At 47.7% G+C, this 23,729-nt stretch overlaps 1 protein-coding gene across 1 annotated transcript in view; it reads right to left on the bottom strand.

Moving 5' to 3' along the window:
- SORL1 (sortilin related receptor 1) overlaps nucleotides 1–23,077 on the bottom strand; it is a 187,750-nt gene extending 164,673 nt beyond the window's left edge. Inside the window, 2 exon segments of the mRNA XM_017863726.1 lie at nucleotides 4,677–4,793; nucleotides 22,662–23,077. Of these exon segments, the coding sequence (XP_017719215.1) occupies nucleotides 4,677–4,793; nucleotides 22,662–22,946 (402 nt within the window). The 5' untranslated portion in view covers nucleotides 22,947–23,077.
- Nucleotides 23,078–23,729: the final 652 nt, after the last annotated feature.

Here is a 23,729-nt window from a genome sequence, read left to right as displayed (position 1 = left end):
TACTTCAAAACTACATAATAATAAAGAGGAGGGAGAGAAAGGGGAGAAACAGATGATGGCCAAAATGTACAGAAAACATCCCCACATCTGGCACTGTTCTAAGTACTTTACAGCAATGTTCTCAAACTGTACTATGCCCATAGACTGCTCCCCCTCCACTCCCCCACCCCAACCCCCCGGCCCCGGCAAGACACTGAACAAGTGCAGGTTCTGATTCCAGAAGTCCAGGCGGGACCTGAGATTCTTTTCTAACCAGCTCCCAGAAAATCCCCAAGGGCTGATCCACAGACCACAACCACACTTTGGGTAGCAAGGTTTAACAAGCACTATCTCAGCGACAGAGGAGGACAAGAGAAGGTACATCACCTGGCCCAAGGTCAGATTGCTAATGAATGGCACAGCCAGGATTCCAGCCCAGGTGTTCTGATTTCAGAGCCTGTGCTCAGCCAGACATCAGCCTCCCGCTGTTAGTTAGCAAGACCTGACACTGTTTCCCAGTCAATCCTGAGGGGCACAATCATAATGTCACACTGCTCTAGGGATAAGGGCAGCAAGTCCTGTCATGCACAATATATTCCCTGGTTGACTCTTTGCTTTCTTTTTTTTTTTTTTTTTTTTTTGAGACATGGTCTCACTCTGTCACCCAGGCTGGAGTGCAGTGGCACGATCACAGCTCACTGCAACCTCCACCTCCCGGATTCAAGTGATTCTCCTACCTCAGCCTCCTGAGTAGCTGGCGTGACAGGCTTGTGCCACCATGCCTGGCTAATTTTTGTATTTTCAGTAGAGTCGGGGTTTCATCATGTTGGCCAGGCTGGTCTCAAACTCCTGGCCTCAAATGATCCCCCTACCTCGGCCTTCCTAAGTGCTAGGATTACAGGCGTGAGCCACACCTCACCCAGCCCCTGGTTGATTCTGATCTTCTGGGTGGACTGTACCTCTGGACAGCTCTTCAGCCAATTATGTTGCACCTGAGCACTTTGTAAACCTAGTACTTTGTAAAATACATCATGAGAGAGCAGAAACAAAGAGTTAGGAAAAGTTGAGATAAACATGTATTGTTTCTTTTGTCGATTTATCATGGGACAGACGGGTCCTGCAGGAGCCGTTCTCTTCATGGAACCACACTGGCTTCAACTTCATCAGTGGATAATGATTCATTTTTTTTCCCCCTTGTTTAAGAGCAAGGCTTTCTGGATTCCAGCTTCCAGAGCCATTCCTTTTTAGATACTGAATATGCATGACCTTGGCTGCTCACCAACACCCACACAGTTCCTGATTTGTTTAGGTTCTTCCCCTTCTGGACTGCTGATGGGACCTTACAAACCAAGCTCAGTCTTCTTTAAAGAGAATTTGGATTGTTATTACCCCAACTCCTGCCTCTGAGTCATCATTCTTTTCACGTTAACTTTTTACATCAGGCATCTCAGTTGCATCTGACAATCCTTTAACACAGTTTGTATACATAGGAAGGCCATTTCTGCCAACCCTACTTATTAACTCTGGCCATTGCGTTTCCTTCCCATTTAATCTATCTCCCATTTCTTTGAGACAGAATTTTCGCTCTTCTTGCTCAGGCTGGAGTGCAACGGCGCGAGCTCGGCTCACCGCAACCTCCACCTCCCAGGTTCAGGTGATTCTCCTGCCTCAGCCTCCCGAGTAGCTGGAATTACAGGCATGCACCACCCAGCCCAGCTAATTTTGCATTTTTAGTAGAGATGGGGTTTCTCCATGTTGGTCAGGCTGGTCTTGAACTCCCGACCTCAGGTGATCTGTCTACCTTGGCTCTATCTCCCATTTCATTCCACAATAGTGTATCCCACTTCAAATGTTCAATGGGCTATTAGTCAGACACACCCAACTATACAGAGAGAGCAAGAGTTGGGTTTCAATCGACTGGCAATACTTAGGGTGACAAACCATCCTGGTTCACTCAGAACTAAGGGAGGATCCCAGGATGTGGGGCTTTTAGTGCTAAAACCCAGACAAGTTGGTCACCTTACTAATACCACATCTTTGCACACTAAGCACATGACTGGGCCTTGAGTCTTATCAGCCCCAACTTTCCCACTGACACGCTGAGTGACCTCATGCAAGTCTCTTTACAACTCTTGGCTCCTGTTTGTCCAGCAAAACTATAAAACAATGCTTAAGGTCTTTACCTACCTCACAAAAAAATGTTGTCTGGATTAAGAGTTTTTTTAGGCCAGGCGCGGTGGCTCAAGCCTGTAATCCCAGCACTTTGGGAGGCCGAGACGGGTGGATCACAAGGTCAGGAGATCGAGACCATCCTAGCTAATACGGTGAAACCCCGTCTCTACTAAAGAATACAAAAAAAAAAAAACTAGCCGGGCGACGAGGCGGGCGCCTGTAGTCCCAGCTACTTGGGAGGCGGAGGCAGGAGAATGGCGTGAACCTGGGAGGCGGAGCTTGCAGTGAGCTGAGATCCGGCCACCGCACTCCAGCCTGGGCGACAGAGCCAGACTCCGTCTCAAAAAAAAAAAAAGAGTTTTTTTAAATGCATAAAAATTCCAAGAAGGATTTCTCAACACAATATAGCACAGTATATATATATATATATCTCCTGTGCCCAGGAGGGATGCCCATGTGCAGTGACTATACACAGGTGCCTATGAAGAGTTTCACAGGGCCAAAGGCATTCTTTTCTATTTTTTGTTTTATTTTTTCTAGAGAGAGGGTCTCGCTGTCACTCAGGCTGAAGTATAGTGGCACGATGATAGGTCACCGCAGCTTCAAACTCCTTGGCTCAAGGGATCCTCCCGCCTTAGCCTGCTGAGTAGCTGGGGCTATAGAAGCAGGCCACCACACCCAGCCACCAAAGGCATTCAGACATAGCTGTCTGTGGTGGCCACAGCTGTAACTTGCAAAACCTAATCACATTTATAAACGGGCCAAAGTCATTGTCCCAAACAAGTCTAGCCCTGCCCCAGAGCACTACACCCAGACTCGCCTTCAGCAGCGGTGGTCTCCCACACACATGGCTCAGAACCCACCCTGGGCAAAGCCATGCATCCTGACAGCCAGCCCTCCTATCTTCCCTGTCTGTGGCTGCCCTAATTCAACTCCCTGGAAACAGTCCCTGAGACAACTTCCCATCACCTGCTTCTCAACACACCCAACCCACACAGTGGATACACAGAGCGGGACCTCGCAGAGACCAAATCCGTATTCGAGAATTATAAATGTATCCTTAAGGCTGATGTGAAAGTGCTGGCAAATTCCTCAGAAGGTTCCCCCGGCCAGAATGCAGGGTGACCGAAGCTGTAAAGCATGGTGTTCCATCCACAGCCTCACGCTGCCACAGCATCAGATCCCAGGTTGAGGCAGGGTCTGCTCCTTTTTTCCCACAAGGAGGAGTCTGGAGCACAGGCCGCAGACCTTGGACCAGCCGTGGGGCCAGCTTTGGCCCTTACGTGTGTTTTACTTGGCTCGCGCAGTGTTTGTAGAACTATACACTGGCTGCCAACTTGTAAGACTCAGCAGTTTTCACATGAAACTCCAGACCTCGGGGTTCCTCTGGAAAACCAGAAGATCTGGCAAACTGGGCCCTGCATTCTGCACGGCAACCAGAGCCTGCAGCTGACGAGCAACTCTCCTCGGAAGCACGCTTCTCCAGGTCCTCAAAGGCCCTTCCCCTTCCCCATGTCTCTCCAACACGGGAACCGAGTATCCATTACTATGTTCAAATTAAGATACGGGAAAATGCTTCTTGAATCTGCATCTCCATCAAAAGTGGAAATGACATATATTGTCCAAGAAGGCCACAGACTTCAAGAAAAATAGGAGAAACCATATTTCTTTGAGGTGGTAGAGTTGTTATGGCCAGGCATGGTGGCTCACGCCTGCAGTCTCAACACTTTGGGAGGCCGAGGCAGGCGGATCGTTTGAGCCCAGGGGTTCAAGACCAGCCTAGGCAACATGGCAAAACCCCATCCCTACCAAAAAATATATATAAGTACAAAAATTAGCCAACCATGCTGGTGTGCACCTGTAGTTCCTGCTACTCGGGAGGCTGAATGGGTGGGAGGATGGCTTGAGCCCAGGAGGCGAAGGTTGCAGTGAGCCAAGACCACACCACTGTACCCCAATCTGGGCAACAGAGCCAGATCCCGACTCCAAACAAAAAAAAAAAAGAGTGTTGTAAACTTGAAAGTGGCCTCCCATAGGCCTTTGAGTCTGTAACCCTTCGCATCTTGTGTCTTCAAAGTACCTAACCTACTAAACATCATAAATACCCAGCTATAGAAATTAAGATTAGAGAATCAGTTTCAATAGCTCATCCCACTATAATGGGTTAGAAGAAACCAGCATATGGGAAAGGCCAATTTGATTCCATCTGGCTCAGCTACGGGCAGGCAGCTCTGCCCAGGAAGGCACTCTGGTATTTTCTTGGGCAGAGGCAACAATCCAGTCCATACGCTATTACTTCCCAAAGGTAATCACACATTGCATGGACCTGTTTGCAACACTGACTGCACCTCCCTGTGTTCAGCAAACAAGGGATATATCATTTTATAGATTATCTTCTCTGTCATACAATTCATTCCTTCCATGTTCCAATTACCCATTACTTTTTCTGGTATGATAATCCCAGTGGATCAGAAAAGGGCATGTTGATGGCACCAAGGTGTGCCCAGAGCCAACACAATACTTACGTCGCTGCTCTTGGGCCTCGTCAATGCCAGGCTATCTCGGGCCAAGGCCACAATCACGTTGCTTTTCTCTCCGGCCCAGTGCACCACCATCTGATTGTGGGAATCATTCAGACTAACCTGAAAGAAATCAATATAGGAATTAGGATCCATAATAAGTGATGGCCACAAACATTCTAAATCAAGACTCCTTCCTCCTTTGTCAAGCAGAAACGATTAAGATTCTGACATCTGGGATTACAGGCTTGAGCCACCGCGCCCGGGTGGATCATGAGGTCAGGAGATCGAGACCATCCTGGCTAACACGGTGAAACCCCGTCTCTACTAAAAATACGAAAACTAGCCGGGCGAGGTGGCGGGCGCCTGTAGTCCCAGCTACTCGGGAGTCTGAGGCAGGAGAATGGCGTAACCCCGGGGGGCGGAGCTTGCAGTGAGCTGAGATCCGGCCACTGCACTCCAGCCTGGGCGACAGAGCGAGACTCCGTCTCAAAAAAAAAAAAAGAGTCTGACATCTAAAGCATTTGGGCCAAGGGGGTCTCTTCCCCTCCCACCTCATGCATATTCTGTCACACTCAGCTTCCCCACAAAGAAATATGAGTCCCCTGCTATTTTGGATGTAAACAGATTGTAGAAAGGTTTCTTGGGCTCTCATTGGCATAACCAATTCCTTTGATTATTTTCATCCTTTATGATACCAATCTCTGGTTACTCTGATCCTTACTCCATGTATGACATGCACTGGTAAGATTTTAAACCAAAGCATGGAAACACTGCCCTTCCTCAGAAAAAAATTCATGGGCCAGAAAGACCACATGCTTTTCAAACTTCTGTTCAAACTACGTTTTCTCTGGCCGGGTGATACCGTCATTCACTTTCAGCTGGTAATGAGAAATGAGAGAAGTAGCCTTGTGAAGCTTCTCACAATCACTTTTGAAGTGTCTCAAATAAGGAAATATTTTAGTTCTCAGACTTTTAGACTTTGGTAAACCAATGAAATAAAAATGAGGAAGGCCAACAGAGGACTGGTCGGCAACTTCTATTCCACCAAGTAAGGACATCACAAAAACAGGACTAGCTATTCTGTCAATCTCTTTCCTCTGCTTCCTGAGGACACCGCAGACTCTGGTCCAGGCTGTGGGGCAGGAGGTGTGGCCTGGGACTGAGTTCCAGCAGGTGGAATGTGAGCGAAGTCATCAGGGCCACTATCAGTCTGGCCCCCATCCAGTCCTGTTTTCTTTCCCCACCCACAGGCCTCATTCAGAGGACTCCAAAGCCCCAGAGGAGGGCAGAGCCAAAGACAGAAGGAGCCTGCATCCCGAAGGAAAAGACCTCTGCTAATCAGTAACATTCATCCTGAACTTCTCATAACCCGGAGCCTCAACTCAGCCACACCACTGAGCCTTTGGGATTTGTCTGTTATGCAGCTCACCTTACAGGCCAATTTGACCACTATCCAGAGTCGCTGTCATTTTTTTTTTTTTTTTTTTGGTTTTGGTTGGCAGCGGAGCTCTCGCTGTCTCCCGGGCTGGTAGTCCAGTGGACCGATCTCGGCTCACTTGCAAGCTCCGGCCTCCCGGGTTTAGGCCATTCCCTGGCCTCGCCGTCCCCAGTGTGGTACTACAGGTGCCTGCCACCGCGACGCCCGCGCTAGTGTTTTTTTTTTGGTATTTTTTAGTGTAAGAGACGGGTTCACCGGTGTTCCGCCAGGATGGTCTCATCTCCTGACCTCGTTGATCCGGCCCCGGTCTCGGTTTCAAAAGTGTCTCTGTGATGGCTTAGCCACCGCGCTTCCGGTCCGCTGTCATTCTGTCATTTTTTTTAAAGACGTGTTAACACTGAAAACTGAAGGAGGATGCCATCTCAGAATAAAGAACAGTTGTTTCGCTGTATGGAAAACTACATTCTTTTTATTTTCTTACTTCACTGTTGGCTGTTGGACACCTGTCTGAGGACTGGCATTTGAACACCTGTACCATACATTCCACCCACTCTGTGGAAAGCAAAGTCATGACAGGAATAACAATAATTCTGAGGGCTGGTCAGGCTCAGTGGCTCACGGCTGTAATCCCAGCACTTTGGGAGGCCAAGGTGGGCAGATCACCTGAGGTCAGGAGTTCAAGACTCACCTACCCAATATGGTGAAACCCCGTCTCTACTAAAAATACAAAAATTAGCCAGGCATGGTGGCATGCACCTGTAGTCCCAGCTACTCGGGAGTGAGGCAGAAGAATCACTTGAGCCCAGGAGGCGGAGGTTGCAGTGAGCCGAGATCGAGCCACCACACTCCAATCTGGGCAACAGAGCAAGACTCAGTCTCAAAAAAAAATTCTGAGAGGTGGTCCAACACTCAGAAGCAGGACAACACCCTGAAACCAGGAGCACAGGCTGCCTCTCTTGCTGAGCGATGTCTGAGAGAAGCCCATTCCACCAGCCTCCTCAACTTCAGCTGTCTCAGGCACACGTGGAAAGAAATCAAGCTTCTGGGACTCCAGCCCACACAGTCCACCCCACCCACGAGTGAGGCTTAGACTGATGACAGTTCAAGCCTTGGCCAACCTGCCCTCCAGGCTGTCTTCTCATCAAGGCTCTGCAGCAGAAAACCCACAGCTCCTTTCTCCTTCTCTCGCTTCCTCTCCCCAGCACTCTCGAACTTTCCCCGCCCACTCCTTGAGGTGCTCTCAGATGTCATCAGGGAGAAGAGAAACACCTGTACCACATACTTGGCAGGCAGAGGGACACAGCAGCTAATCCTTAACGACGCTACTTGGGGTTTTAAATACCTGCATTTAATTTGATCCAGGATCAAACTCTTTTTGAAAAAATTTGAAAATTTTACTTTTAAACTCTTACTTTAAAGAGAAGGACCTAGGAAAATATGTCCTTCCAAAATGTCTCTTCTCACTCCCAGATAGATAAGTCCAGGCAAGCACTAACTGAGAAGTGCAAATAAGAAGTAGAAGTAAATAAATTATTTAACCCAGAATGCTACAAAGAGAAAGCAGCTAAAGGAATCTCCTATGGTCACTGAAGCCTTCCCTTTTCCTCCTCTCTCTTTCCAGCCCAATCCTCTGGATGCATCTGGAGATCAGAAACTCACAACACAGGTGCCCTGGGAAACCCAGGTAAAAGTTTCCTCCCCTCCCAAAACATCTGCACTCTTGAACCAGAGTGGGGATAGAAAACTATGCAAATGTCAATAAAATAAAGGACTAGGAACCTAGAAAAAAAATCACCCATGTTCCCCTGGGGTCTGGGATAAAAAGTCCTCAAATATTCAACTTGGGCATCCTTAAAGATGATGTCAAAATGTTCCCTCTGGCAGGTAACACTCAGATAACGCTTTGAGTAGGTTGCAAAGCTTTCAGTGGTCAGAGGGGGCAAAAGGTCTGAAGACAACTTGCTGAAATCGATCTGCTCAGAGGACAGGAGGCCTCCTCACCAATCCCAAGGCCGGTGAAAGGTGAGAAGAGCACCAAGGGCAAGCCTCGAAACATCCAGGGGCTTTTCTACAAAGAAAACCTCTAGAAGGCAAGCCTGGTACGACACCTGTTTGTTTCTTTCTTTGTTTCTTTCTCTTTTTTTTGTTCTAGAAAAGCCTTTTTTATTAGATGTGCCTTTTACTTGTAAGAGCAGACTGAAAGGGGGCAGCCCAGTAGGGGGATAAAATCCCTGGCAAGAAATGACTTGTACGAGGGCCACCAGGCACTCGCAGGAACAGCTCAGCTCCTTCGCTTGGCGAGATGTCAGGCACATCCTGGTCATGAGAATAACTCGCTGGTGAGTCACAGCTGATCCCCAAGGCAGCCCAGGTGCCCATCCCCCCACAGCAGACCTAGTCGTAGGAATCAGGAATGATGTGCGCAGCACAGGAGAGCCAGCAGGCAGGCTGGCGGGAAGTAAATTTTATTATCACCAAGACATGCATTCTGCCCTCCAGCCTCACCTTCCTCCTCTGTCTCCACCCTGCCCCCATCCTCACCCCCAAGGGAAAGAAAAGAAGTCATCAAAGCAGGCTTTTCCCGGCTGGCTCTCCATGGCAGGTGGCCAAGACACCAGCAGCCCAGGGCAGCCCCCAGCAATCAAAAACAACCTACAGGTCCTTAGATCCCTTTACTTAACTAGTGGCTTCCAGTTTGTTTGGTTCCTTTTCCATCCATCCCCAGGGATCTCCCCGTGATGTCCCCTTTCCTCCTCCGCAAGCCTTTTTCCATCGCCAATCCCCCACGCAGGTCCCACAGCCAGAAGACACTGGCCTGGGAGTGGGTGGGAGGGTGGCCTTCCCAGGAACATAACCTTGACGTGCAATCAGCTATAACCACAACCCCGGGGTGTGAACAACCTTCCCTCTCCCCTCTCTAGCTCACAGGGCATAGCTGGAGCTTGATAAATGAGATGCAATTAATTGGAACTGTTAAAGCAGCGGGGAGGGGCTGAGTGCCTCCCCTCAGAAGGCAAACAGAGAAAAATTACAGGCCCCAGAAACCTCTGAACACACAAACTGCATCGTAAACAACAAACAGCATCTGGCTCATTGGCAGGTCATTAAGAGTCAAGATAACTCCCCCCACCCTACCCCCCAAGATCACCTGGCCTGGGGGGGGAGTCCCATGCCCTACCGAAGGTCAAAATCACCTGAGAGGCCCCACTCCACGCCTACCGGCTCTGTCGCCCTCTGCCTGGAGCCCAGGAATCAGTCTTTTTTAAAAGACACACCCAGCCAGGTGTAGCAGCTCACGCCTGTAATCCCAGCACTCTGGGAGGCCAAGACAGGTGGATCACGAGGTCAGGTGATACAGACCATCCTGGCTAACACAGCAAAACCCCGTCTCTACTAAAAATACAAAAATTAGCCAGGCATGGTGGCAAGGGCCTGTAGTCCCAGCTACTCGGGAAGCTAAGGCAGGAGAATTGCTTGAATCCGGAAGGCAGAGGTTGCAGTAAGCCGAGATCATGCCACTGCACTCCAGCCTGGGCGACAGAGAGAGACTCCGTCTCAAAAAAAAAAAAAAAAAAAAAAAAAGAAGACACACCCCAACCCCAGGTATTTCTACCGCAGCTTCTTTGGGAAACAATGAATCTAGTTGATTCCCCTGCCTCCCAGCAGGAGCTGGAACTAAATGATGGTAACTAGAAAGATACACCATTTTATGGGGATTTGGGATGGTCATTAAGACTCTAGGACATACCGATGATATATGCTACAATGTGGATGAACCTCACAAACAATATGCTAAGTGAAAGAAGCCAGATACAAAAGATCACATATTGCATGACACCATTTATATGAAACGTCTCGAATAGGTAAATCCATAGGGACAGAAAGCAAATTAGTGGTTACCAGGGACTGGTAGATCAGAGAGGAGGGAATCACTGCTTAATGGGTAAGGGGTTTCATTTCAGAGCGATGGAAATGTTTTGGAAATCGTAGTGGCACAACATCGTGACGATATTAAATCCACTGAACTGTTCACTTTAAAATGGCTAATTTTATATAATGTGAAATACACCTAAATGTTTTTAAGGCCTCTAGGACCTGCAGAGAACATTATATTTCTCAAGTGCTAATCAAGAACCGAGGAGCTTCCACTCTTAAGAAGTGTTCCTTTTATCTCATCTCGAGCCTTCATGCTACCAAAATATGCAGCTAGAATGAGTCATACAGGAGGCAGGCTGGGGACTGGGTCTCTGGCCAAACCAATCCTTCAAAGTGCTGTCAGTGGCATCTGCAGAGCCACAGCATCCGCACGGGCCTCCCTGTCCCCAGCTGGAGAAACGGCTGCAGGCCCAAGGCTAGTATCCACCGCCAGTTCACAACAGTGGATGCCACCCACACCTTGACTCGCCTCGGCATCTTCATCAAACAAGTCCATATCACCCCACACACGTTGTCCCTCAGCCTCCCGCGTGCCCTGGCAACCCAGAGAGGTGAAATGATTCACCTCCTATTATTCAGAGTAAGGGGAAGGACCTGCTACCACCCAGTCCTCAAGTTCTGGGTTGTTATAAGTAGAGGGGAGGAAGTCAATGGCTTGGATGAAGGGACTGATTACTCATGCGTTCACTTGTGGATGAAGTAGGCATGGAGGTCTGCTAGGTGCCAGCCACCCTTTAGGCTCGTTAATCATTTCTTACCTGTTAGCTCATACAGAGCACTTCTGGGGAAAATCAGGGTTGCAAGTCTAAGCCAATGATAAGAAGTTTCCTATAAAACCACCAACATCTGTATAGTTGTTGAGCCTTATGCAGGAGGTGGGTCCCCTGAATAGAATGGGTCACAGGTACCCTTCTCTACATCTCCTCTTTCAAATTGGTCAAACCCAAAGATCAGGATGTCCTAGACTCCCACAGCTTGCAGTCCTCACAACTCCTACACAGCTTCCTCCCAGAACACGGTACGAGGAGGACAAATAAGGCAGTCTGATTCATTTCTCTGCTTCAATAGCAGTGAAATACAAAGAGTCATTTTTAAAATTCTACAATATAGCATAAAACAAATATCCTGTCCTTCAACTGTGAGGACAGAAGGAGCCAGGCACTCCCCTGTACTACACGACAAAACTGAGGAAGCCAGAGACAGCCTCCTGAGGTCCAAGGAGAACAAGGTTTTCCCAAACCATCCCTTTGCACGGCCTAAATGCTAGGTATGCAAATTGCCTCTCACTGTCCCTTTTCAAGACTGTGTTCTCACTGTATTTAGCAAGCTTATTATCCTCCCTGGACTCCTCACCTCAGAACAAGAGCTGAAATCTAGTTTACAAGCACTCCGGGAAGAGAGGCCCAGCTCGTGGAATCGCAGCTCACTCACTTGACTTCTGAGTTTGCTCAAGCTGCTTCACCCACAGAACTCCTGAACTACTTTGCTGATGAATTCAGGCTGCCCATTTTCCAGATGAGGAAACACGGAGAGGGACCTTGGACTAGAACTTAGCATTCACTACTATCTCCTTCACTGAAGCCACGACCATTCTACAGAGAAAAATACACATATGCCCTTTCCTTTCTCTTTGCTAAAAGGATGACAGTCATAATCTCGCTGCCTTAGAGTATCAGTTTAGAGAGCTTATTTCCCTTTCTGATTGATCCTTGGCAGGGAGAACCTATCTACTGTTTACCCCGTGTGCCACGCTGTCCTGGTGAACCCACTTTGTCAATGAGCGAATGTGTTTTGCTGTTTTGGGAGGGGCTCCCTACCAAAAACAAACTGTGGAAAATTCTCTTTCTCATGAACATAATATCACCCCTTAATTTACCAGTTGGTAAAAAAAAAAAAAAAAAAATGAGGAAAATATCAAAGCCAGAAAGAATCTCAGAGAACATCTAAACCAAATGCTACACTTTGCAAATGAGATTAAGCTCAGAGACAGACTTTAAGGCAATGTGGTGGTCCTCACTACCCTAAAACACAGGGCCCCAGTGCAGGAAACACAGTCAGAGCGAGCACAGCAAGCACCCCCTCAAGACTGCATACCCTAAGCCAGGACTTGCCTTACGTGAGGATTCCCCTATGAGCCCAAAGCCATTTCTCACAGCTCTTTAGGATGGTTCCAGACCCCCGACTTTCCCTCTGCAGCTCACCATAAATAGCCCCTCACCTTGTTCAGTCAATAAGTATTCATCAAGCACTTACTATATACCAGATGCTATACTAAGTGTTAGTAAAATGGCAGACTCACATCTGTAATCCCAGCACTTTGGGAGGCCAAGGCAGGCAGATCCCTCGAGCCCAGGAGTTTGAGACCAGCCTAGGCAACATGGCAAAACCCCATCTCTACAAAAAATACAAAAATTAGACAGGCTTGGTGGTGCATGCCTGTAGTCCCGGCCACTAGGGAGTCTGAGGTGGGAGGATCGCTTGTGCCCAAGAGGTCGAGGCTGCAGTGAGCTATGATCATGCCACTGCATGAGGGCCCACCTATTGATTCACCCCAACATTTATTTCACATAAGATTCACCCTAGCCATCTTCCCCCAGGGTTTCTACTCAACAGTGGCAGCCTGGGCGACAGAGCTAGACCCTGTCTCAAAAAATAAAAAAGAAAAATAACACGCTTCTAGGTCCTGCCTCACGGCTCTGAATATAGTAGGGAAAACACGCATTAAACAATGAATTCCAGGAATGATGATTGAATTACTGTTGTTACACAGGGGACCTAACCTCATGTCGAGGAGAAAGTGAGGCTTCACGGAAGACCTGACCTATGTACTGACACCAGAAGGATGAAGAGGGAGGAGTCAGGGAAAAGGAGATGGAGAAGTGAGGCAGAGAACAGAGACCCAGACCTAAGGCAGGGCAGAGCAAAAGCCAGGAATGAGAAGGGCCTTGATACTTGCTGTGTTTGAAAAATTACAAGATCAGTATGGCCAGGAGAAAGTGGAATTATATGAGATCTCCAGGTTTTAAAGGTGGGAAAAAAAGGCACTGCAAAAAAGCTGTGGATCCCCGCCTGAGATCAAAAATTTCACTAGATTACTTAGGATAGACAAATGTGTCTGCATAAATCTGAAACAAGTTAGCAGGTTGGTTTGAGTCTTGATCTCTCCGGTTTACCACCTGTCTTAACTATGGGTAAGTCACTTCACCTTTTCGAGCCTCAAGATACTCATCTCTGAAATGAGATGAATAATCATTCTTATCTTCCCCATTTTTCAAGATTGTCGTAAGAACCAAATGAGATGCAACCCATGGATGTCATTTCATAAACTCCGACGCACTAAAACCATTTCTTTTCATTACCAAATGCCTCTCAACCAAAATAAGCCATTCCTCACAAAACGGCTCCACATAAAACATTAACATTAGCGTAAGGCCTAAGAGCAAGCGACGACATATATAAAACGACAAAACGCTGCACGCCTGAGTCAAGCTAGGAGCTCCCACCTAACTGAAACTCACAGGCAGTTTTCTCCTTGATTCCCAGCTTAACTCCGAAACCTGGGGAAACCCAACCTCCAGGTCCCAAGGCTCCAGCCCAGACGTGACACTGTTTTCTAGCACTTTCCTAACCCCAAGAGAAAAGCATTTAAACATTACAACCCAGAACTGAAGGCCTCTATACCCTATCATTGGCTTCTTCACCACCCTGTGAGAGAAGCTATAAACAAGACTAATGGAGAAGGGGGAGTGCATTAAACCCCATGGCTCTGCCAATTTCTCAGTAATATGAGATGCCCTCTGGGCTACCAGGAGGTGAGGCAACAGGCGGACGTCCCACAGGCTCTGATCTGCTAGCTAAACTCCCCCAGCTCTGTTTAGATAGCTCTTTCACCTCTAGCCAACTTCCACATCCACTCCTTCATTTCTCTCCTCTAGAGATTGAAGGCCTTGTTTCTGCAGTAACCGTCCCACCCCCACCCCACCCATCACCACCACCACCAACAGCACACCTTGCCAAATTCAGCAAACCATGTGCACAGTTAGCTGCAGATTTTTTTTTTAACCACTCAGTGAGAGAATTTCAGGGAACGAAATATACAAAGATGAGGTAAGTCATAGGTACAGAGTCTCAGGTTACTCAATTAATTGAGCACAGGTTTAAAACACGCAAGTCCTTCCAAACACTCCCGGTTTCACAGGACACTCACCACACTCTGCTGTGTCCTCACTCCCTGCCATCTCGGGCTCCTTGGCTGAGATCCCTGGGCAGCCAGCACTGGCCTTTCTTCCCAAGTCCCTGGGGCAGAGACACATGGATCTGTCTCGCATGTATCTCCTGGGCTAATAAAGAAAAGGGATCCTTAACTATCTGGGACCCGAACCCTGTAGCTTGCTATCTCACAGGTACCTACTAAAGTCTTCCCAGCCACAGTTTCCAAGCTAGCCTTTCTCCCCAGGTAGCTCTTAACCCAGGGCCCTCCAGGCTCAACCAGCTCATACCAGCCTTTCCAATGCCTCTGGGCACAGAGGCTTTCTAAGAGTCAAAAATTTCATCAAGGCCAGGCATGGTGGCTCACACCTGTAATCCCAGCACTTTGGGAGGCCGAGGCAGGTGGATCACGAGGTCAAGAGTTCGAGACCAGCCTGGCCAATATGGTGAAACCCCCGTCTCTACTAAAACTACAAAAAAATTAGCCAAGCGTGGTGGCGCGCACCTGTGATCCCAGCTACTCAGGAGGCTGAGACACAAGAATTGCTTGAACCCAGGAGGCAGAGGTTGCAGTGAGCCGAGATAGAGCCACTGCACTCCAGCATGGGTGACGGAGCAAGACTCGGTCTCAAAAAAAAAAAAAAAATCATCATGACACTATGCCTCAGCTCACCAGCCCACCAAAGTCAGAAGAAAATCATCTCAGTAACCCTAAAATATTAAAATCCCAACTGAGGGCCCACCCATTGATTCAACCCCACATTTATTTCACATAAGATTCACCCTAGCCATCTTCCCCCAGGGTTTCTACCCAACAGGCTAGTCTCTCTTCTAAATAATAGAGGTCACATCAGTTACCTTCTTCATTTAAAAACTCCCCAAAAGAGGGGGGACATAATAAACAACATATCGGTCTCCACACGGCACAAATGCATTTGATATAGGTACATCTTTTTATTGCCCTTGTCAGCCACTCAGATTTGGGATATAATCACATCAGCCTGCCTTTCTGAGAATTCGTAGCTGTGTTTTGAATCTAATTCAGGGGACTGGAGATAAATCATTGTGAAGGGTCCTGATTCTCCAAGCTAAGAGCCTGCAGCAGCAGCAACAGCAATGGCACGCTAAGTTAAAAGGTCAGCCAAGAAGAGGGGGAGGTTTATATGCAAAGATGAAGACCACACGCCTGTAGTGTTTGTCTTCATGCCAATCTGGAGGGTTGAAGGGAAGACAGACAGACCCAGCTACATCAAGGTAAGTCAACAAGAGCACAGGAAGCAAAGGGCAGGGCAGGGAGATGGCCCCACTGTTAAGGCACTATTTACATCTTTCATTGCTAAACAGAACGTGCAGGGTCTGCACTCCACCTTAGCGAAGCCCAACACAAGTGCAGTGTTTGTGCAAGGCCAGATGAGAAGTGAAGCCAGATTTGGTTCACCCTGTGAATAGCCAGCCTTCATTGACTAAGTGACTGACAGAAGGAGGCAACTGTGCAGAGGCATGCCCTAGAGTCAATAACTGGACCCACTTGGCCCTCCACGGTCCCCTGGTAAGTTCCTACCTAGGAAAGAAGGGCCACTGTCTCCTAACACTCAACTTGGCAGTCAGCAGCCACCAACACCTAGGGTCTAGACCCGAGCCCTCCACTCTTGCTTTTATTGCCCTGTTTGCGATGCCTACACGAGCAGCTCTTTGCAGGAACTTCTCTCTTGGGTGAAGCAAAGGTTGCCTACAGGTAGGAAGAAGAGGCCTCATCAAAGCTTGTGCTGTCTATACAGTAGCCAAGAGCCACATGTGACTATTTCAACTTTAAATTCGTTAAAATTAAATGAAAGACACTTCAAATCTTCAGTCACACTTGCCACATTTCACCTGCTCAATGGCCAGATCTGACTAGTGAATGTGGTGAACAGCACAGACAGAGAACATCACTCTCACAGAAAGATCTATCGAACAGTGCCACATCGGAGGGTCCAGGATGCGACCAGGAAGATAGGATCTTCCAGCTCTTGGCTAGTAGCAGTGCTATGGGCATGAATGTTACCGTTATAATAAACCCAGTGGATAACAGAACTTTGTAATTACTTTTTAACACACTATTGTACTCGTGATTGTTATGCAGTCCTATTTTTATGGAACTCACCATAAAATGCACAAAGCATTGGTCATGTTACAGTTTTAAAAAACTGAGCAACTCACAGTAACATAGGAGGAAACCCAAATCTTGATCTTGCTCAGGAGCCCATCCTGCCTTTTCTGGTTTTTAGCTTCATCAGCCACTTCAGTACTTGAAGTCCGCCCATGCCACTTCTTCGAAGGCCCAGGGTTCACAAGTCGATAAACCAATAAATTAGGTCGAAATTAACTGTGGTCCATTTTAAATTGAGGGAAATTGATTTTTGCATGTACGTGGCTAGACTGACTATAACATCTGCCAACAGAGTCTGGCATACCTAGAAAATGCATAGGAAGGTCCCACATTCATCAACAAATAGAATGTCTCAACCCCACAACCCAGACCACCTCTGGAGAAATACGAATCCCTGAATATTCAAACCAAAAATGGAGTGAGCTCTCTTTTACTTTCCATCACATTTATTTAAACCCAAATAAATGGAGGAAAGGTCAATGTAATGCCCCAGGTTTTAATACATTTTATGCATTTAAAACATTTAATACATTTTTATCAACTCTCAATTATCTGCATCTGAATTCTTGTCTAAAATTCTAAACTCCAAATTGCCTTTCCCTGAACACATTTATGCCAGCCATTTCCCTTATCAATAGATCAGAGAATGCAAACTCATTTTAATATTCACCTAAGCAAAACTTAATTAGGAAGGTAAATGAATGCTTTTAAAAAAAGACTAAATACATACATAGCAAAAGCAAATAGATTATTTTTTGGATTATCTGCTCTCCAGATTATGATAAGACTGCCCCCTGTGTCCCTCCATTACAGTGGGTGGAACAAAGCTGGCTCCATCTCTCTCTGCCCTGGGATTCAACAACGACACTACAAAGATGGCTGTCATCTCTAAGGAGGAAAAGACCAAAATCTGACAATGAAATGTTCCTACAACATCCACCTTTTGCCTTGGGATGTTCGTTGCTATAAGGATCTGCCTTGTGGATCCCAGGTCTCAAAGCAATTTATTAGGCATACCACTAACTTCATTTTACAGAGCATAGAGAAAATATTCTCGGAAAGAACACAAATTAAAACCAAGATCCATGATCACTGTATTCTGATGCTCTTACAAGCCTGGACTCCACATCTCAAGGGAACTGTGCTCCAGCATCTCTGCAAGTTATAAGAGGGCTACATCAGGCTGCTCTCCTGCTCTGCAAGAACCCTTGAAGTGAAAGGAGAATGACGTTTTTCTCACCTGGCCTGGAAAAAAAGTAATCATCTATTTTATATTATGACACTTCAGGTAATTTTCTAACAATTCACTATCATAATATCACAAATATAATTTAGAGCTAAAGTTAATCTCATTATTCAGGATACCAGGGACTACAGATAACAGGAAGCCACTTATAATTCAAGTTTCAAATTTTATGTACATACATGTTGTACATGCAAAGACTATTTCTGGAAAGATATACAAAAAGACTGATAACAATGGATGCCACCCGGGAAGGAGCTCTGGGTGAACAGGGGGCATGAGAGGGAAGGAAATTTACTTGTCACTACATACTCTTTTGTACAAATTTTGTTTTGTAAATGTGCATTACCTAATCAGATAGCTTTTTATTTCATCCCTTGAAATTCCACCTCCTTACTCTCACCAACCCCTTTCCTCCATTCCTTCCACCTCTCAAAGCCTCCACCTTCTGTGCCTCTAACCATGCAAGCTATTTATGAACTAAAAGTGGCCAGAGACTGGGCACAGAGCTCCCTAAGAAAAGATGCCAAGTGGAACCAGGAAGAGTTTTTCAAGGTCACAGCCCTTATTGAGCCAACTCAAGGCCCAAAGCAACTCTTCAGCTACGTAGAAGCCAATCTGAAACAGCAAATTCTTTGCCTTCTCATCTTATTCTGGAAGCATACAGGTCAAACATCCTCACTTCAGAATCAACCGGCCAATTCTTTCCCAAGCAAGTGTATCGTGGAAGAATCTACTCAAAAGAGATCTAAAGCGAAACGGTATTCCACCCCCAAAGGAGGCCCTTTGTCCCAGGGCCTTGTGCTGTCATAGACACTTTATTTTCAGTCTCAAATCAGGACACTGAATACTCCCTGGCCTCTAAAATGTAGGAATTATGAAGAGAGAGCTTGTTGGAAGGAAAATAAACCTGTAAATCCTGTTAGGCTTTATGCTTCATTTCAAAGGATTTTTCCCCAAAACAATACCATTAGCATAAACCAGAATGATAGCCCTAAAAGGGAGGATTCTGTAAAATAGAATCCAAGCTCTTCATTCAAAATAACTCCCATATAGCACAGGAAAATCTGGACTCCACTATCTGTAGGCCATGCCACTTGCATCCTCACTACCGAATAAGCCAACTCATTTTCACTATCCATGTGTGGTTCACTGCATTCTTCCTTATAAATACATTTTATATAATGTGAATTTGCTTCCTACCCTCCAGGTCTCTCTTCTTCCAGGTGCGCTGCTGGTCCACAAATACTCATTAAGGGCCTCCCAAGTGCCAGGGAAACACAAGAGAACTTGATCCATGCCCTTAAGGAGCAAATAGGAAAATGAGACAGTTGAGGAATTCTAACACAAGACAGCAAGTGCTGCACCCAAGCTCAGAAGAAACTCTTCCCACCAAGAGGTATTCCTTGGATGTTAAAGAATGGAATAAGAGCTTTCCAGGCAAGGACGAGAGTCGGGGAAGACCATTTCAGGCGGAGGAAAAAGCAGGCATGATGGCGCAGAGAGACAGAGCTTACTTGAAATCAGGAGGAAATTCAGTGTGGCATAAATTAGGGAATTTAAATTAAATTTAAATTAGGGAATTCCTGTTCTTGGACTTGGCCTTTTAAGAAGGGGCTCAACTTCTAAACTTTGCCTTTTTTTTTTTTTGATGGAGTCTCGCTCTTTCGCCCAGGCTGGAGTGCAGTGGCGCGATCTCAGCTCACTGTAACCTCCGCCTCCCAGGTTCAAGCGATTCTCCTGCCTCAGCCTCTTGAGTAGCCAGGACTACAGGTGCCCGCCACCACGCCCGGTGAATTTTTGTAGTTTTAGTAGAGACGGGGTTTCCCCATGTTGGCCAGGCTGGTCTCGAACTCCTGATCTCAGGTGATCCACCCGCCTCGGCCTCCCACAGTGCTGGGATTACAGGCGTGAGCCTTGAATATGGGCAGAAAAGTCCTGACATCTGCCAGCAAATTATTTTCACCTCTACAACCACATTTCAGTATCACAAATGTGCCTTTAACTAATCATGGCAGAAGCCAATCTCCCCACCTTAGAGAAACTGAGGAGGAAAATGGTCAAAATAACCAAGCCTAGTTTACCCAAGAGGTTAGCAAAGCAGAGGAAAAAGGACCAACATTGACTCCAGCACATGGCTCTTTCTCAGATGCAAGTATTCGCCTGAGAAAGCCTTCCCTTCTCTTCCCCCTGAAGCTGGTGGCCTTAACATTGTCTCCAGGCCTGCTTCCTTCAGGCAGCTTCTGCTTCCAGCCCTACTCTGTACTGCCAGTGTCCTCTTAACCTCACTCAAAGATCAGAAGGCAAGAAGCTGGACAGTGTCTGAGCCCACAATCCCTTATCGTTCCATCTCCCATGCGCTGCATGTCACAGCCCGTTATCACACCATTGTAGAGTTGTGGCTGGTTTCTTGTGACCATGTTTCCTGGTTCCCGTCCTGGTACACTGACATGCCTGTATCTGCATCTGCTTGTTCTCCTCCTTAAATTGTACATTTCCTAAAAGCGGGAATGAATTTTTATTCCCCACCCCACTGCACCTCCACAGAACCACATTCAAGTCAAGCAGTACTGTTGGAAAACATCACCATTCCTTAGGTTTAAACGTTGAAGGGGAAAGCGGTGAGTATAAAGTGGAACTTGGCTTAAGGCTAAAAGTAGGACCATATAACTTATTGTCACATCTTGACACTTTTGAGAGTGAAGGGGGTGCTATTCATAACCACCAGAGACAATTTAGAAACCAGGTCTGCCCCAGGGAAACACAGAGGCAATGGTCATCCTTGCTAGAAAGATCATTCTAAGTAGATGTCAGTTACTCCAGGGTTCCAAGAGGGGCACCTCAAACCCTTTCAGTCACCAACCTGTGCTTGCACTCTGAAGTGTCTGCACCAGACAGAACTTGTGGCAGAAAGCCCAGTACAGGGAAGTTCTTCCTTTTATCTGACTCAAATCCTTACAGATTCCAATTAATTCCACTTCTTATTAACCTCAGAGCAAGAGGCAACAATGGCATAGGAAGGCAGCCACAGAGAAGAAAAATCTCACCCTTGCATCCTCACCCTCTGCTTAGGAATTCCTCATTATGAGTTTGACTGCTAGTTCTCCATCCTTCAGCTGAACCAAACTCAATCTGGCTGGCCCAGAAACTCAAAAGCCCAGGGTTTGGAAGTCACTCCCAATGAGAACAGAGTTCATGTCCAACTTGCCCCACGTCCCCTGGAGCTTTTCACAAACCAAACCCAGAAAGAAATGGCACCTGTACGTGTATTTTTGAAACCAGAAAGCTTTTTCCTCAACCTAAACTATAGCTTCAGGGGACCTGAGCACTTGGAGGGATTGTCTCCCACCAGCCCCCAACTCCCAGTTCCCAGAATGCTGATTCAAGAGCACAGCAGAGCTGGGCTGACTGGGGAGGCCCAATGAACAAGCAGGCCACTCCTCCTCCTCCTCCTCCCACCCTCCATCAGCCCCATGCTGTTGTCGCTGTTGAGAGCAAGGACCTTGATGACTTCTTTTTGTTAATACATATATTTGCCATATGGGGTGGGGACGGGGGACAAGGATCTGGGCCCAAGAGGAACTGAGCATGCAGGTTCCTGCAGCCTGTGACCACCATTAGTTACATGCCCTGGAGCACACATTCTTGCCCAGGGGCCAATAGTGGAGGGAAGTCTAATGCACCCACCCAGTCACCACCATCCTTTCCCCCTTTATACCAGATCTATTTTATTTTAGGAAAGAGGTATTTAAACAGCACTGCATAAAGACAGGGTGACTGCAATCAAGCAAAGGTCACTGAGACAATGCAGATAAAAACTACAGAGCAGGCCACCTTCCCGGTATGACCTTGGACTAGTCACTTCACCATTCCATGCTTCAGTTTCTTCACCAACAAAATGACACAATAGGGTGATATGTTTATAAGGTTCGTCCTGGATCCAAGGGTTGAACATTTAACTCTATATATTTCCTGAAGAAATGGCTAAAGTGAAATTAGTGAGAAAAGGCAGAACTCAGGGTAATCTTTTATTAATAATTTCTACTTTAAAAGAAACAATTTGACTCTAGAAAACAAGTGTATTTACCACCTCCTCTGGTCCTTCTTTTTCTGCCCTACCGACTTTATACTTTTGCTGATGTCAATCTTAACTGCAGGACTGGGAATCTCATGAGGCAATAACACGGTCAAATTAATTTTGCCAGTGCTGATCCGAACCTACAAACTCCATCTGCAATTCCTCGCAGTAAGTCTGACCATAAAAGTGAAATTCACATTACTTATGATCTAATAAACCCATTGCCTGGATAGAAATAAATCACTTATAAAACAATAATGCCCACCAAATTTCCTGCAGTCATTTCAAATCTCCAAGTGCCATGAGGGGTATGCCTCTCCAAAATAAAGTTATCTTGAAGGGGGTGGGAGAGTCAGTATCTTGAAGGGTGGGAAGAAGGAATGGAAAGCATCTCATACCCTAGCCAAAAATCAAAATTAAAATTCAGCCCTTACACACGCACACACACCTCTTGTCTGACTGTACAGAGACAGTCGACAAGCTTTCAGGTTCGCCCACCTTATTGTGCTAATAATGCTAAGTGTGGAAACCCCCACCTCGTGCTGTTCTGTGTAAGTGTACCGCAACTGCAGGGTGCTCGCCTCCACTGCCAACTGATGGTACACTAAAGAAAGCCCGTTTTTTATCCAGATGTAAAATGAAGCTGCACCCCTCCTATACCTGCCCGAAACTCCATCGTTCTGCACACACCCTGGGGTAATACGCACTGCACCGGCGAGTTACCTGGAATACGTTTACTAAATCGACAGGAAGAAGGAAAGATCAATGCGATTCAAGTGCTGACGGTTGTACTCGTGAAGGAAAAAAACAAATGCAAGCCGGGAAGTCCCCAGTGGTGCCTGCACCTAGGAAGCGACTGCAACGGATGGATGCGGGGGTGAGGAAGTGCAGGGAGAGGAAAAAACTGGAGGGAGGCGGGTTGCAAAACTGCTCACCTGTCCGTACACCTTGATGGGCTCGGGCTGCAGGGCAGCGCTCCGTTTCCTCCGGAGCGGCTTCTCGTCCGCGCGGCTCGCCCCCCTGGCATCCCCGCGCGCCCACAGCCGCAGCTCGCGCGGGTCGCCCTGCACCACGAGGAAGCCCCGGTCCTGGGGCAAGGGCGCGCGGCCGCCGTGCAGCCTCTGCGTCCAGACTTCGCAGAGAGCTCCGGGCGGCAGCAGCGCGACCAGGGTGAATAGGAACGGGAGTCGCGACTCCCTCCTGCTGCTCCGTGTCGCCATGTTCGGGCGAACGCTACCGCAGGTGGCGCCGCCGCCAGGAGAGAATGTGCAGCGCGAGGCTAGGAGAGCCGCTGGGCCGGGGCCGCGCGCGCCGCTCCCGGGGCTCCAGGCGCCCGCCGCGCTCCGGGCCACCCCGCGCGCCCGCCGCCGCGTGGCGCCAGGTTCCCGCTCGGTGCGCGCGCGGCGCCGTCACGTGTGACGGCTCGCGCAACTTTCTGCGCTCGGCGGCCTCGGCGGCGACTCCGGCCCCTCCCTGGCGCGGGGATGGGGAAGTTAAGGCAGCAAGCGCCGACGAGGGTGCGTCCCCTTCCCTGGCGGGCACACCTCCTTGTTCTCCCTGCAGGAATGTAGCGTTGCGTGGGGCTCGCTCGTTTTCTCTGGAGTTAATTGCCTCCTATACAGGGTCGTGTCGAGGTCGTCTTAAACCGTGGCCACTTTCCTGAGTGCACAGCCCTCAGTCCCGTCACAAGACCACCTCCCCCCGGCCCCGGCCTCATCCCCACCTCCACGGGAGAGCCCAGAGCCACAGAATTAGCTCCTAGCACGCAACCAACAAGTCAGAGTCCAGATGAACCCGCTCCATTGGGAAACTCAGTTTTTCATCTACTCTGGGCACCAAGACGTATTTGCAGGGGCCACAGCAAAAACTACCCTTTATCAAGCTACGTGCCCCCGCCTGAAGCACAGCAAATAAACATTCTGCACAGAGGCAGTAAAACCAAGGGTACATCTGACGAAGAATGCACCACACCTGGACAATTATTACACAGCTATACAGGGTGT

The sequence above is a fragment of the Rhinopithecus bieti genome, unplaced genomic scaffold, assembly GCF_001698545.2.
Source record: "Rhinopithecus bieti isolate Rb0 unplaced genomic scaffold, ASM169854v2 scaffold_70802, whole genome shotgun sequence".
Lineage (NCBI taxonomy): Eukaryota > Metazoa > Chordata > Mammalia > Primates > Cercopithecidae > Rhinopithecus > Rhinopithecus bieti.
This window is presented reverse-complemented; position numbering and strand designations above follow the sequence as displayed.